Raw genomic sequence first — 15,813 nt, forward strand, 5'->3', positions numbered from 1 at the left:
AATGAGCTATGAGTCCTGGACTTCAGGATCACGTCACATTAACAGCCTTTAATACCAACATTCCCCGATGAATTTGATTCAATTTCAATGACATGTCTCTTTCTCTACGTCTATCCGGAGGATGGATTTGCACCCCTTTACTTCCTTCAGGGATCTTACCGACTCTTCACTTGTCCATTAATGTTTAAACCAGAAGCTACGAAGAGTCGTACCTGAAAGTGCTTAGAACAAAGCTCCGCAGACACTAGATTCTCCAAAAACATGCAGCCATCCTCCGACCACACGTCCATCTCATTTGTAACATGTTTTCTTTCAAGTGTAAGTGATAATTTAAATTAAAAACAAAAGCGAAATCTGCAGTTGGCATCAGTACAGAAACTGGCTTTTCAAACTCTATTCTACGTAAGAAAGCACAAAGGAGTTGTCTTGACACGTTTTACTCCAACAGGAACACAGGCTTATTTATCAAGGAGCTCCAAACACTGCCCCCCTCACATCACAAAACAGTCCCCATGTCGGTACCCACTGAAAGCAATTGCCTTGTGCTGGTGAAGGCATTCAGTGCTGTTCTGCCAGAGACTGAATGAAGCTGCTGGGCTAACAATGTTGTGCTGAAAGCGGAAACTATATTTGAAGGCTATCTGCTACCAACGGAACCATCTTAAGATAATTCATTCTTTCTATTCCATTTCAGATTTAATTTTAATAAAGTAATGCAAATCACTTAAAGAAAAAATCTTTAATTTTAAATTCTGATCTATGCATAAAATTCATTTTTTTATCACGGTTCAATTTAGTACAAACTATAAAAATGTTAACACTGAAGCTTCAACAGAAATCTATTAAGATCCCTTAGAAAAATTATGTAAAGAAACAACAGCAAGTCATTTACTGGTATGAGGTTAACACACAAAGGAAAAAAATTCACACATTTTACTGAATTTACCAGTAAATAATTTTAGGCAGAATATTTATCATAAAATTAAAAGTTTGAAAGTTGTGTGTGGCTCCGTGTCAATTACAATTTGCAGTGAAAATTCTAAGCCAAATCTTTTTTAATCTACCAGAACAATCTTAATTTAAAAAAACTATTGGTTGAAATTTGCAAACCTTAAAAGGATACCAGTTGTGAAGGACTAGGTATATAACTTAGCTTAAATTAAAGTGGAAGATGGTAAAAACTAGATGCTTTTAATGTTCAAACTGCACAAGGAAAATATTAGGGGAAAAAGAAAACATTCAAAGCCACAATTACTAACGCTAAAAAAATATTAGCTTATTCTTATATTAAAAACATTAAATGAATCAAAGCCAGACGGTACTGAATTTTTACACGAACTTCTTTTGTATTTCAATGTTGTTTATTGAGGAGTGAATGAGAGACTACTGCCGGACATGCCAACGACACTTCACATTCAAGGGCTGGAAGCTGAGCAGCTTTCCAGATTGAGTCACTGCATAAGCCTTCTGGGAAAAAACCGAAAGTGACATCAAATATGACATCTTCATGCTTGTTTTTGTCTTCAGCTTTTTTTTTTCTTTTTTCAAATTTTGGATCTACTAGTTTGTTGGGTAGAAGGTTTCTTTCTACCCTACAAAAAGACTCACACTCCAATTAATAAAATTAACACTAGGTGTATAGCAAATTGTTTTCACACACATCTACGCTGAATAACTGATCTTAAAGCTGTTTTGTCTTAGATTTCCTTATGTCTAATGAGGAAACTTAATTTCACTTCCCTTTCACTTTCACGTGGGTGGCTTATACCAATAGAAAAATACTCTTCAGTGCTAGCGCAGGGCTTACGGGGAACCTCTTCTGTGGTGCGAGGGAATCCTTTCAAACACCACTCTGAAACCCAGTGCTTCTCTTCTCGCCGCTGTGGCTTTGCAGGAGAACGGCCTACACGACACAACTCTACCGCTTTCTTGTGCTCAAAAACAAAACAGAGAAACCTAAACAAAAGGGTAAACGTTTATTTGGAGTTAGCTTTCTGGTGGAGATATTAAGGCCCTTCAAGCAGAGTTCAGGAGCTCCTGCATGGCCGCCTGCTGCTCGGGACTCAGCTGTGCCACGCACTCGGCCCACAGTCCTCCAGAAGTCTAGGAAGAAACAGTTTCAGGCATTTAGATTCAGTGCAGCGGTCATTTAGACGCACCGTGCTACTCAGCCTTCGGTAGACTCTAAGAACGCCCAATTCTTTCTTTTGAGGTAGTTTCATGAGTATCATTATAAAAGCAAGAAATCTGTTCATATCTTTAAAGTTCATTTCATTTACACTAAGTTTTCTTCATTCAGTCTGACTTGATAAAACTGTACCAGGTAGAGGACACAGTCAAGGAAACAACATGTGAAGAATTCAGGGAGCATAAGTCACTTAAAAAACTTCGGCAGCTGACAGCTTATTTACTATTAAAATCTCATCTTTATTTTTCTTTAGACAATGAAAAAAAAAAAAAACCTACACGAGTATATGTTATGCACCAAGTGGAAGGTTCAAAATGTGTCAAGTTTAGGACAAATGTTTTAGCGCTAAAAAAAAAAAAAGACCATATGGACAGATTATATGTTAAGTAATTTGAGCCTTGGAGACGAGAGAATATAAAAATGAAATTGGGTATCTATTTCTTTTTTCTATGGGGTGCCTGGGTGGCTCAGTTTGTTAAGCGTCTGCCTTCGGCTCAGGTCATGATCCTGGGGTCCTCAGATCGAGTCCTGCATCAGGCTCTCTGCTCAGTGGGGAGCCTGCTTCTCCCTCTGCCACTCCCCCTGCTTGGGTTCTCTCTCTGACAAATAAATAAATAAAAATCTTAAAAAAAAAAAAAAGTGTGGCTTTCTTTCTTCTAATGTAGAAAAAAAGAAAAAAAAAAAAAACCCAAAAAACAAAACCAAAACACCTCCCAAAAAACTTATTTTTATTTCCCCTGCCCCAATTTAGGCAGAACAGCTTACCTGTACTTGACGAACTACATTAGCCAGACGTTTGGCACAAGGATCTTCATGTTTAATTGCCTCATGCATTTCTCCTTCTGCAATTATACTGAATATTTTGGGCAGATTGGTATTGTTTGGGCCAAGAACGATGGGGTGATTACTGACCAAAAAGAAGAAAGCCATTATAAATGAAAATTATAAGGAGAAATTACTCAAGCACTCATACTTTCCTACATCCTTCCTCCAACATAGAATTTTGTTACAGAATTTTATGATTATGCATTCACTAAAATAAAATTCAGTGGAAGGAAAACAAGCTAATTGTATTAATTAGCTCTTCAGGGTCTTCCCATGTAAATGAGGAAAAATACTTGGCTCATCTCTCATGTTTAAGGGCCAAGGAAAGAATGTTCTAAGTGCTTTATAATTTATGACTTATTTAAAGAAAAAAAAGAGCTATTACTAAGAATTTATATATGGCAAAATGGTTTCCAAATAAATTTGAAGTTCAAAAGGATTTAGGGGCATTTCAAGAGTAAGCTGGGAAATAAACTTTAGGCAAGTTTCATGGAAAGAAACGTAACAGTGAATTTAACTAGAATTCTAGTCTTTCATTAAGAGACTTTCGGAATACTCATTTTCAAGGGAGATGATCAAATAGCATGATGGAGAAGTCGTGGCTTCAGAGGCAGGAGAAGATAAGGAGTGTATAGTCTCCAAGACGGCCATCACATCCCTAAATGATAGTTCTCTGTGGGAACACTCGAACACAACATTTGTGTGAACCTGAACTTAAACAGGCATGAAGGAATATGCCCACTGGCCTATTTCTACAAATTCCAGGAAAGGAGTGGTGGTAGCCCTTAGAGTTATTCATGAATAAAAGCAATAATTAAGAGCGACAGAGCCTAGATCTGATTAATATTTAGGAGAACTTGGATTTAGAAAAACAGACACCAAAGAACACGCCTTGGGATTTGATAGCTTCTATAGCCTCCAGTTGTTGCAATTCTTAGATACACTCATGGACACAAAATAGCATTAATAATGCCAGGGCCCAGGGCCAGATCTTGATTATCTGTCTGGAATACTTTCCTTATACCACTGATTCCTGAATCCAAAGAAAAACACCAGAATTCTAGAGGGTCAAATAATGGCACTACCAACATTCTTCAATCTCATTCTACTAGTAAGTGATACATGTCAATTACATGTCAGTAAAGCTGAAATTAAAAAAAAAAAAAAAAATCTAAAGTGGGGCGCCTCGGTGGCATCTGCTTCCAGCTCAGGTCATGATCCCAGGGTCCTGGGATCGAGCCCCGCATCGGGCTCCTTGCTCAGCGGGGAGCCTGCTTCTCCCTCTGCTTGTGCTCTCTCTGTCAAATAAATATCTTAAAAAAAAAAAAAAAATCTAAAGCCAAATAAACAAAAAACAGATAAATGGGGTGGGTGACAATATTAAAAGGGAACCTTCTTAAAACATTATGTTCTACAATCCCTCAACTGTTGAATCTAATTCCATAAAGGATAAGTCAAATTTAGATCTAATTGTAAGGCAGCATTAACTGTGATATGGTTTAGCATGATTTATAAAGACAACATTATTAGAAACCTACACTGTATCTGAGGGCTGTGCACAGGAAACGCTGTTTTACAGAAAGAGGAAGAAATAAGGTCTATTTGTCCTTTTTTCTTACCTTTCAATCAAGTCACACAGATAATTGAAGGTCTGAACAGCTTCTTCTTTATCTTCATGTAGTGGAAGCCAAGACAACCAGTGTGGCAGGACTTCTTCAACGTTCACACAGTCGGGCTTGAACTTCATAATTTTCCCTACTGCTGAGATGCAGTTCTCTGTAGCATTGACATTTTCTTTGGTCTTAGAATCGGCTGACTGAATAACTCTTACCAGCAGTGGAAGTGCTTCTAAAATAGGCAATTGCAAGAAGGTCAGTTAAAACCTCACATTTTCATGGCAATATTCCTTTTTTTATCTTTGGCCCAGTTATCAATTACAGTGAAGAATTAGTAAGGTCTAAGGCATGTTTTGTCTTCTTGGCTGCAGAACCAGAAGTAAGAAAGGCAGGCTGCCCCAACGTGGCCAGGAGCACCAGCACTCACTCTACCGAGACCCCATGATGTCAAGGTCAGGAGCCTCCAGATTTATACTCCTGACCACCTCAGGGTATTTCAGCTTATTTTAAAAGCCCCCAGCTGCATTCCTGTGCTAACCCTACAGGGACCCCAGTATGTTTGAAAAGTTCTATGCTAGGGGCGCCTGGGTGGCTCGGTCAGTTAACTGTCTGACTTTGGCTCAGATCATGATCTCAGGGTCCTGGGATTGAGCCCCCTCATTGGGCTCTGCGCTCAGTGGGGTGTCTGCTTCTCCCTCTCCCTCTGCCCCTCCCCCTGCTCGTGTGTGCTCTCACTCTCTCAAAAGAATCTTAAAAAAAAAAAAAAAAAAAAAAAAAGGTCCTTTGCTACAGCCAGGGTGTAACTCCCAAACCCAAAAGAACTGTACTCTGGAGGACGGGGTGGGGAGGCTATGCGCTCCCCTACAGGTATGCGCTATAGGCGAGATGTTTAAGAAGGGGAAGGTGAATACAGCAGAAATAGCTATATAATGTTTGGGGGCTTGGGGGTGTGGAAAAGATAACAAGGAAGCGATAAAAGGAATGCCTGGAACCAAACAAACGGAAGTACCTGTACAAAAAGGACGATAGTTATCTCCACCATACTGTGCCATGACTCCCAAGCCATATGCAGCTGCTTGCCTGACTTCTGGGCTGTTGTCACATACATATTGGAGCATTGGCCTTAAGAAATATTCTGCATATTTAAATGAGGCTGGACTACAGTGTTCTATGACATCATCAAAGATGCACAATCCCCATTGTCTGTCTGGCCATGGTCTATGTGGACACTATAAAAGAAGAGAATCTTTTAAGCTTTGAATACTGGAGTACATTAAGAATGTAAAAAAAAAAACAAACTTCACAATAGACTATCAGCTTACATGGATATTCCTGAAACAAGCAATGAAAAACAACACAGTAATAATTACTTCTTATGAATAACAATCTTCAACTTACAACAGAGATTTAATAAACTACAAGTTTAAAAGACTTTGCATGATTTTCTATAGAATCCCACAATCTGACATTACCATATACCAGGAAGAACCAGCTGCAGCAGCAACATATGTACATTTGCTTCAAAAAAAGATAATAATGCTGTCTTTAAGAAACAACAAGAAAAGCTGTGAACAGGTTTTAGCTTTATATATCCACTCAACAGGCTAAGTCACATGGGCCTAAACGTTTTAAAAAATGTGCTGTGCAAAATTAAAAGACAAAGCAAGACAAACTTCTATTGATTGCTTTTCATGCATATTTTAAAAACTGAATACATAAGGCCATCATCCACAATGTATGACTGCTGGTTGTACGTAACAAGGATTTTAACTGAATCCTCTAGGGTCCACCAAAAAAAGTAATCATTTTGTTAATTTAGCAGGGCACACATAACCTCAAATAATGAAAAGTCATTTGTAGGTCTCTGGAACGCATTGTAATTTAATTGAACTATGGAAAACCTAATTAGCAAACCTTAAATGAGAAAATATCAAGGGCAATGCAATAAACTTGATAAAATTAAAGATGTACTCTGGAAGGTCTTTATGATTTCTAAGATCCATTTTAACCTGAAAGTGTGTTTTCAAGTGCTGCACTGAAACCATTCTAGGCAACTATCTAAAATAACTGTCAAAGAGAGGCAACACTTACAATTAGGTTGACAATTAACGGAAGCAGCTGTTCAAACCATGGTAACACCTTTTCCTTGTAGCTACTGAATATTGAGTGTAAAATGTCTGACACTTTGGTCAGAATATAAACATCATTATCATCCTAAAAACAAAAACAAAAAAACACACACAACACCCTTATGTATTAAAAAGTATCTCCACTATGACGAACAGTTACATTTACTTAAAAAAATCTCAAGAAATATAGAAAATTAAATTTCTCATCATTTTCTTAGGGGCATAGCAAGCATCTGGAGACTGTGGTTACCTCGATGATTGGGGGTGGCATCTCCTACCTGCCTATAGACAGATAAAGGTGTGGGCAAGTATTGTACTTATTCCAAAGAGTTTTCTTGAAAGTTTCGAAATTCTGAGACAGAAGTGTTTTTACTTTAGTACCATTTTTTGTTTTCTGCAAGAATGTTTCTAATCTTGGAGCAGACTGGTGGAGACGTGGGGTCAGTTACTCATAATCCGCGCCTGTCAGCATGTGAGCAACCCGCACAGAAATGGGCTGACCTGGGTCCACCAGGATGGCTACATGCCACACTTTGGACCCTGAACACACAGCGGAAATAGAATTGATGGCGTCAAGTGATTCGATGAGGAGAAAACTGAGTAACAAGGTAAAGAAGACTTACATCAGCCACTCTATGTGTATTATTTATAAGGAAATCTGTATTATATTCTGTGGTCCGGGAGAAAAACAGCTGATGTTGCAAAAAGATCTGGCCTTAAGCCCCAGATTGTCAACAGTGTGTGGCATTAGACAGTCATTCAACATCTGAATTAGAGTTCACTTATCTTTAAAATGCTGAAAGCACCACCAAATAAAAAGTTGTTCAGAGCACTATGTAAAAGAAATACTAGGTGAACTTACAAGCGCTGTTATACGTGAGGTACTGCAACAAGAACTCACACACAGCATTCAAACCACAAATCAGCTAATTTCAGTTACTTATTCTCTAAATTTGTAAATGCAACACATGTCAGATTCTTCTGCTAAAACTTACTGATCATTACCATCAGAATGACAAGTCAGATGAATTAGAAACTTAAGCATTTAAAAATCTTCCAAATGCAAATGATCATATAAATTAAGTTCTGAAGGGAATAATTTACCTCATCTTGTAGTGACTCTTCCACCTGCTCATCATAGTCTTCATCTTGTCTTTTAACTAAAACACACCCAAATAAATGTCTTTTTAAATGTCGCCAAAATGGTCAAGGATTACTTTCAGAAAGAAAAGCGTGGAAAACTTACCTTGCCGCAATTCTTGATTTTTAAAATGTTCTTCGAGTTTAGCTTTCAATATTCCTCCCAATTCTTCAAAATGTTCATTATTAAGACATCCATCTCCCATAACTTCAATGCACTGCAATGAAATTGAGGAAAGAAAGCAAGCCATGGGATTTAAGGGTTTTAGAGTCCAAAAGTTAAATTCCATTAAGAATCACATGGAAGCATGAGAAAAATTCACTAAGCCGGTACCCTGGAAGACTAATGATTGAATGAGTAGATAATGCTTGCTGTGTGTTACAATGACAGTACTTCAAAGAAAAAAATTTAAGCAACATTTTTATATGAAACAGATCCTGAGCCTATCTTAAATGCCAGGCATTACTGCTAGGTGCTGAGGTCTCAAAGATGGAGCAGAGCACCCAGCCTCTAGGGAGCTCAATCACCACACACAGACTTCTACACGAACCCAGCTGGAGAAAGGGCAAGCGTGTGCTGGGAGGGCACTTGCAGCTGGGGGAGATGGTATGTGCAAAGGCCCAGCAGCAGGCATTCTTTGGAAAAACAGAAGAAAATTCAAACTGCAGGGGTGTAAATAGGGACAAATAAAGGTGATGAAGAACTTTTAAAACGAACTAGGGGCACGCCACGGAGCTGAACAAGAATACGGGAAGAGGAGTGACAAGTAACAAGCAAATTCACGCCTCAGAAAAGGAGAATGAACTGAGAGGGAGAGTAAGGACAGAGACTTCTGGAACAGACCAAGAAAGGCTAGCTCAGCACAAAGAAGACAAAGGCAATGTGAAGAGCAGAGGGATATAGGAGAGAATAGGACAAACTAGGTGTGGGCTGGAAATGAGCCAAGATTCTGAAGCTGGATTGTTAGGGAAATGATGGTGGAAACTAATCAAGACTGGACTATAAGAGCAGCGACTCTGGAAAAAAACAAACACAAAACAAAAAGAATGACAACACCAAAACATTAAACTAAAAAAGAATTAAACAATTACAGTAAATAAGAAAATCATCTGGGGCGCCTGGGTGGCTCAGTCGGTTAAGCGACTGCCTTCGGCTCAGGTCATGATCCTGGAGTCCCAGGATCGAGTCCCGCATCGGGCTCCCTGCTCGGCAGGGAGTCTGCTTCTCCCTCTGACCCTCCTCCCTCTCGTGCTCTCTGTCTCTCATTCTCTCTCACAAATAAATAAATAAAATCTTTAAAAAAAAAAAAAAAAGAAAATCATCTGTTATAGCACAAAAAGATTCAATTTATTTAGCAAGACTAATAAATGAACACATAACCTTATACATATTTTTAAGAGAAAAATATTTACCTTCGCAAAAGAATGCATTATTTCTGAGAGGACATCTGAATCTGGTTCTGTGCCAATGGCCTTGATTAGAGCATCACACATAAAATGCCACATCTGTGTAAGATACTCAGGACCACGAACTCTCGCACATTCCAGGAGGAGAGGCATGGATTCTGCTGCTGCCACTCGAACACGTTTTATTGTTAAGGAAACATAATCACTATTCTTAGATACACTTAGTGTAATCACTATCCTCAGATACACTTAGTGTACTCACTATCCTCAAAAGATCATACTATCACTTTCTTTGCTTATGTAAACATTAAAGTGCTCACTGAGCACCAGGAACGTCTGTTTATCCGAGATTGCTACCCAGGAGCTTGCAGTAAGTAGAATATGGGTACAAAAACAGACATCTCCCTACCCATGTGACTTATCTCCTGTCTTTTCTGTCACCTATAATACAGCAGCAATGAGTCTGAAATGTGAAAGGATCTGGGATCCTTAGAGCATATCTCAAGATGTTCCTATCCCAAAACTTTAGGCAATATAGGTTTCTAATAAATGCAACCAAAGCTATGATTCTCCTGGGAAAACTAATGAGGATCTTCTCCTGTCAGAGCCTTTCCGGTTTTCACTGAAGATCAAGTTGCCCCTCCCTATCTAATATCATTTGTAAAATAAGGTCCTGAGACTAGCTCGTCCTCTGGCATCATGGTAAGTTTCTGTTGGGCAAAAGCTGTCTTTTGTTAAGGATGCCACTACAGAATACTGCATGAAGAACTACAACAAAGGGGCTGTGGAGTCAGGAAGATCTCGGTTTGGGTCTGGACTCCAACACTGTTGGGCTGTCCTTTTTTCAAAATCCATCTATGAAATTGCGTGCTTGTGTGTGTGTGTGTGTAAAGGCATAAAAATGTTTCTGTATGTATTAACTACTATTATCATGTTGAGAAGAAAACCTTTAACATGCAGATTTATCAAGAAATATTTCTCCCCAATGTAGAACCACAGAAAATTATCGGTGGGTCTCTAACCTATTAAGAAAGATCTTAGTTTCTTAACATTACCAAAAAATACTTGAGAAAAATAGCAATTATATATAACTGCAAACGTACGCTAATAAAATATCAATCCTTAAAATCCTTCAGAGGTTCACAGAAAAAGCTGTCAACTAGTAGTTCGGTAACATTTTCATTTTCATGTTTTTGGCACAAGCAAAAACCTATGAAACTAAAGCACATGCAAAAAATGAAGCTTCGTGCAAACAGTAACGGTGATGTAGGCTTCAGTTAACACAAAGTCTAATACTTGAACAAGCTATAATTTAACTAATTCTAGAAACGTCTTGCGTTCAAAAGTTGTAGGATATCATCGTGGAAGTAAAATTTCAGTAGAGGGACCATCAGTTTGACAACTTGCTCGGTATATTCTACAAAGCCTTCCTTCAACTCTTTAGCATAGCAAACCTGAAAACAAAATATTGGAAAAGACATCAAGATCCACGTTAGTTTTAAGATATTAATATCTGTTAACAAATAGCAGAATCATAAGGACCACATAATGCTGCATCCTGACTAGAAATACATTTAAAGCTGCATACAGGGGGGTGCGTGGGTGGCTCAGTTCATTAAGCATCCCACCCATGATTTCTGCTCAGGTCATGATCTCAGGGTTGTGAGATCAGGCCCTGTGTTGGGCTCTGTGTTCAGCACGGAGTCTCCTTGAGAGTCCCTCTGCCCCTCCCCGGGCTTGCACACACTCTGTCTCTCAAATTAAGGGGAAAAAAAGCTGCATGCAGTACTGTGAAAGGTGTTTGGGAAACACAAATATAAACGTAAAAAGAACTGTAAAATGGGAAAGGGCCATGGCGTGACTGCAGTATACACTGTTGTTTAAAGGCTCACACACGAAACATTTTAATTCTTCTGCATGGGAGAATTTTGCAAGTTTTGGCACTCTGAGAAACCTTAAACAAAATGTACCAATTAAGGAAAATAATTTAAAAAGATAAGGGGCACCTGGGTGGCTCAGTTGGTTAAACAGCTGCTTTCAGCTTAGGTCATGATCTCAGGGGCCTAGAATCGAGCCCCACATTGGGCAACCTGCTTGGTGGGGAGTCTGCTTCTCCCTCTCTCACTGCCCCTCCCCCTGCTTGTGCACACACACACTCTCTCAAATAAATAAATAAAATCTTCAATAAATAAAAAAAAGATATAGGGGCTCCTGGGTGGCTCAGTTGGTTAAGCGTCTAACTCTTGATTTTGGCTCATGTCGTGATCTCAGGGTCGTGAGATCGATCCCTGTGTCAGGCTATGCTCTGAGCAAGGAGCCTCTCCCTCCACGCTCATCCTCTCGCTTTCAAAAAAAAAAAAAAAAATCTAAATATGTAATTGTAGCGTATCACTTCCTCTGTAAAACTGCAAATAGGCTTACGTTATCTTGTATTTTTTTTTTTTTTAAATCATTTCTGGGGTGACTGGGTGACTCATTCAGTTGAGCTTCCAGCTCTTGGTTTCAGCTCAGGTCATAATCTCAGGATCTTGGGATCTAGCCCCACTTCGGGCTCCGTGCTCAGTGGGGAGTCTGCTTGAGTATTCTCTCTCCCCCTCAAATAAATAAATTTTTTTTTTTTTAAAGATTTTATTTATTTATTTGACAGGGAGAGACACAGCAAGAGAGGGAACACAAGCAGGGGGAGTGGGAGAGGGAGAAGCAGGCTTCCTGCTGAGCAGGGAGCCCGATGTGGGGCTCGATCCCAGGACCCTGGGACCATGACTTGAGCCGAAGGCAGACGCTTAACGACTGAGCCACCCAGGTGCCCCTCAAACAAATCTTAAAAAAGAAATAATTTTGGCAATGAAACAGAGAAAACAGTGCTATTTGTTTACTTATTTATTTTGAGAGAGAGAGCCCCTGTGAACAGGGGTTGCAGGCTCCATGCTCAGTGCAGAGTCTGATGCAGCTCAATCTCACGACCCCCAGACCATGACCTGAGCTGAAACCAAGAGTTGGATGCCCAAATGACCAAGCCACCCAGGTGCTCCAAACAGTGCGGTTTTAAAAATAATTGTTTCTTTACTTTCTTCCACTACATTAAAAGATTTGATAGTTTTGTTAAGAGATGTGACATTTATAATTGCTCTCTAGTTGAGATACCACAAAAATCCAAAATGTTTATAAATTAAAGATAAATATTTATAAAATATAGCAAGTACTGATGATAAGCATAAGTTTAAGAAATAAAGTTTAAATGAATTCGAGAACATAACAGTGCTTTATTAATACAAGATAATATGTAAGCAATTAACTTTTACTTAGGCTTACTTAACTGCTAAATTTGTAACCCAAAGCCGTAATTTTTAAATTCTTTTTTTTTTAATATTTTATTTATTTATTTGACAGAGAGGGACACAGCGAGAGAGGGAACACAAGCAGGGGGAGTGGGAGAGGGAGAAGCAGGCTTCCCACTGAGTAGGGAGCCCGATGTGGGGCTCGATCCCAGGACCCTGGGATCATGACCTGAGCCGAAGGCAGACGCCTGACGACTGAGCCACCCAGGCGCCCCTTAAATTCTTTTAAAAAATATATTGTCCCTGTCTGTAACAATATGCTCATAAAGGGGAAAAAAACAACTCAAAGAGAACTTACACGCAAGACCCCATAATACTGTAAGAGATAATCATTGCAAACATTTTGCTGTCCCTACCATGTTTATGTATTTTTTTTTTTTTTAACAAGTGAAACCATACAGTTTTATTTTCAGTATCATGAGCACATTTCTGTTCGTTCATTCAAAAACGTACTTCTTGGTCATCTTGTCTACTATACACTAAGCACAAAACAGACAAAAGTCCTTGCCCGCACGGAGCTTTGTATCAGCTGTGCCACAGTCCAGGGCACATTATTATCATCTTCCTAGTAACAGGCATTCAAGCTGCTTGTTTTTTGTTGTTCTTGTTAGAAACAGCACTGACAATGAAGCTTACCTACATGATTCCCTTTTTTAAAAAGATTTCTTTATTTTAGAAAGAGAGAGAGGGCGAACAGGAGAGGGGCAGAGGGAGAGAATCCTCAAGCAGACTCCCTGCCGAGCATGGCGGAGCCCGATGTGGGGCTTGATCCCAGGGCCCTGAGATCATGACCCGAGCCGAAATCAAGAGGAGGCTGTTTAGCTGACTGAGCCACCCAGATGCTCCACCTACAAGATTTCTTTATCCAGAAGTAGAAATGTTGGGTCAGAAGGTTTCTACATTTTAAAGAATATATTCCTGCTCTTTAAAATAATTTCTTTAGCATCTACGAAAAGAACTCCTCTGGAATGTGTACGTATGTGTTACAGGAGGTTGTCAACTGATGTTTGGTAAACATTGTACACACTCACCAGCATCTGACAAGCAGTAGACTTTTCCTCCAGTCCTGCAGTTTTAATACCAAAACTTTGCTGATCCCCAAGGTTCACAAACTCCCAACCATCATCATCACTCATATTCTCCATGTCTTGGGCTATTAACAGGAAAGAAAACAAATTTATGTTAAAAATAATTACAGAGAAGAACTTTACAACTGCTATATCTTTATGAAGATACCTACTATCTAAAAGGGCTACTTCAGGCTTAATCGAAGCAGTCTTCATTAAAGGCCCCATAACCACTGGAAGGTACTGCTGAAATTCTTTTCCAAGAATTTTGCACATTCTGGCCCATGCTGAGATCATGTAAGAGATCTGGGGGGGGAAATTAAAATTGATTTTAAAACAATGGATAAAAAGAGATCACAAAGAAAGCCATTTCCCTATTTCATAAAAACAATGTTTTATTTTACATTCACTCTCTTTAAGAGGTAAGTACAGTTTCTAAGGTCATATACTTAAAACATTCAGAAACAACAAAATCATTGTGAACCTTTACCTTCTGATACAGACAGCAGGTGAGACAAAAGAGAAAGACCAGGACTATGTCTTATTGTTTCTTACTTTCAAGAAGCAATACATAGTTTTTCTCTAATAGCATCTGGACCACATAAATAAAACCCAGTTAACCATAGCAACTCCTAGGCACTAATTTTTTGAAGATAGGAACCTATTTCATCTGACCGTATCCCTACTGCCTTGCATTCCATTCGTTAAACATTTATTAACACCCAAGAAACAAAACATCCCTTTCTCGTAGCTGTTTTAATTTTCTAAGCGGCTGGGTATGCTGAAGACACCTCTTCTACTGTGGTCACGTACTTAGTCACCTGCAAATTCCTACAGAAAATCTAGTTTGTAATTCATCATCCCGGTAACCCAGAAAGTGGTTTTTTACTACTCCCCAACATATCTATGTCGCATATATTGACGCAAATGACCCACTCCTACTCTAAAACCAAACCAAACCAATTTTAAGTTTACGGGAAACAATTACAGCGTGGCTGTATGAAGTCAAAATGTGACTCAACACTTAGAGTGCCTGTTACACGTCAGGCACAGTGACTACAACTGGGATTACGACACACACGTACAATTTACAACACGGTGCCATAAGGACCCACTTTCGAGACTTACACCAGACGTGAAATATGAGCAGGAAAGAGGCCGAATGGGGGGCAGGTTCTAAGTGAAACGAATGTTTGTTCGCAGGCAGAAAGAGAAAAGCAGAGCATGTTCTAAGATTGTTAGGTTTCTGTATTTCTTTGACAGGGGAAGGAAGTCATGTGGCACTGAGAAGGCTGGGAGACATCCAAATGGAGATGTCTAGTAAGTTGTTGGATAAATGAACCTTTAATTCAGAGAAAGACCTGGAAGTCACAGCATACAGAGGGAAACTGAAGCCACGGTGTAGATGACACTGCTCAGGAGATAAGAGGGCCCAGGACAGAACCCTAAGAGCACCAAAAATAAATTGAGAGTCAGGGCAGAGGGGGCAGACTGAGAAAAAGGTGGGAGGAGAAGTGAAGGAAAACCAGTGAAGACGGTCTCTGACACCAGGGGTTATCTTAAGAAGCCTATTACTGTTTCTTTTTTGAGTACATTAACCCTGCACTAGCTACAACTCCCAAATGGATCAAGGTGAATGTGTGCAAGCTGCTTTACCTGAGGATCATCATCTTCCATATCGCTGAAGTCTGTCTGGGTCTTCAATAAGAGCTGCATCACATCTGATGCATCCTGCATGAACTAGAAGAAAATATTTGGGAAAATCAACACTTGTGGTACTTGTGGCTACCAGATCAGAGAGGTGCTTCTTGCTACCCAATTTTGTTTCTTGTATAGTAACAAAACTTTCCAAAAGAAAATCTATTACATTTCCCACATGGGTCATAACCCCTGACAAAAATTACACTGACAAATTTTCATCTATATATTGCACAGACTTAGTGCTCTTTCTAGAAAAATATATTCTCCAGTAAAAGTCAGGGTGAACTGCGGAATAGAGGTATTTCTAATAACATCAAGTTTTGGTCTATGGTTTATGCATTTCCAGCAGTAAAAAGATAATCCGAATCCAGAAATAAAATTTTGGATTGCTCCCTAGAACCA

General features: G+C 39.3%; 1 protein-coding gene across 2 annotated transcripts in view; it reads right to left on the reverse strand.

Moving 5' to 3' along the window:
- Positions 1 to 1,957: 1,957 nt before the first annotated feature.
- IPO5 (importin 5) overlaps positions 1,958 to 15,813 on the reverse strand; it is a 41,660-nt gene continuing 27,804 nt past the window's right edge. Inside the window, exons 15-26 of one of the 2 annotated variants that reach the window (XM_045869624.3) lie at positions 15,367 to 15,450; positions 13,884 to 14,016; positions 13,675 to 13,796; positions 10,663 to 10,759; positions 9,312 to 9,484; positions 8,005 to 8,116; positions 7,863 to 7,918; positions 6,721 to 6,843; positions 5,639 to 5,858; positions 4,633 to 4,861; positions 2,954 to 3,095; positions 1,958 to 2,103 (exon numbers count right to left, since the gene is read on the reverse strand). In XM_045869624.3, the coding sequence (XP_045725580.1) occupies positions 2,017 to 2,103; positions 2,954 to 3,095; positions 4,633 to 4,861; positions 5,639 to 5,858; positions 6,721 to 6,843; positions 7,863 to 7,918; positions 8,005 to 8,116; positions 9,312 to 9,484; positions 10,663 to 10,759; positions 13,675 to 13,796; positions 13,884 to 14,016; positions 15,367 to 15,450 (1,578 nt within the window). In that variant the 3' untranslated portion in view covers positions 1,958 to 2,016. Of the gene's footprint in view, positions 2,104 to 2,519; positions 2,788 to 2,953; positions 3,096 to 4,632; positions 4,862 to 5,638; positions 5,859 to 6,720; positions 6,844 to 7,862; positions 7,919 to 8,004; positions 8,117 to 9,311; positions 9,485 to 10,662; positions 10,760 to 13,674; positions 13,797 to 13,883; positions 14,017 to 15,366; positions 15,451 to 15,813 lie in introns of those variants that run through there. The other variant, XM_064585942.1, reaches the window with a different exon arrangement.

The sequence above is a fragment of the Mirounga angustirostris genome, unplaced genomic scaffold (genome assembly GCF_029215605.1).
Source record: "Mirounga angustirostris isolate CCGP_5_RB_7025 unplaced genomic scaffold, mMirAng1.0.hap1 SCAF_3, whole genome shotgun sequence".
NCBI classification, from domain to species: domain Eukaryota; kingdom Metazoa; phylum Chordata; class Mammalia; order Carnivora; family Phocidae; genus Mirounga; species Mirounga angustirostris.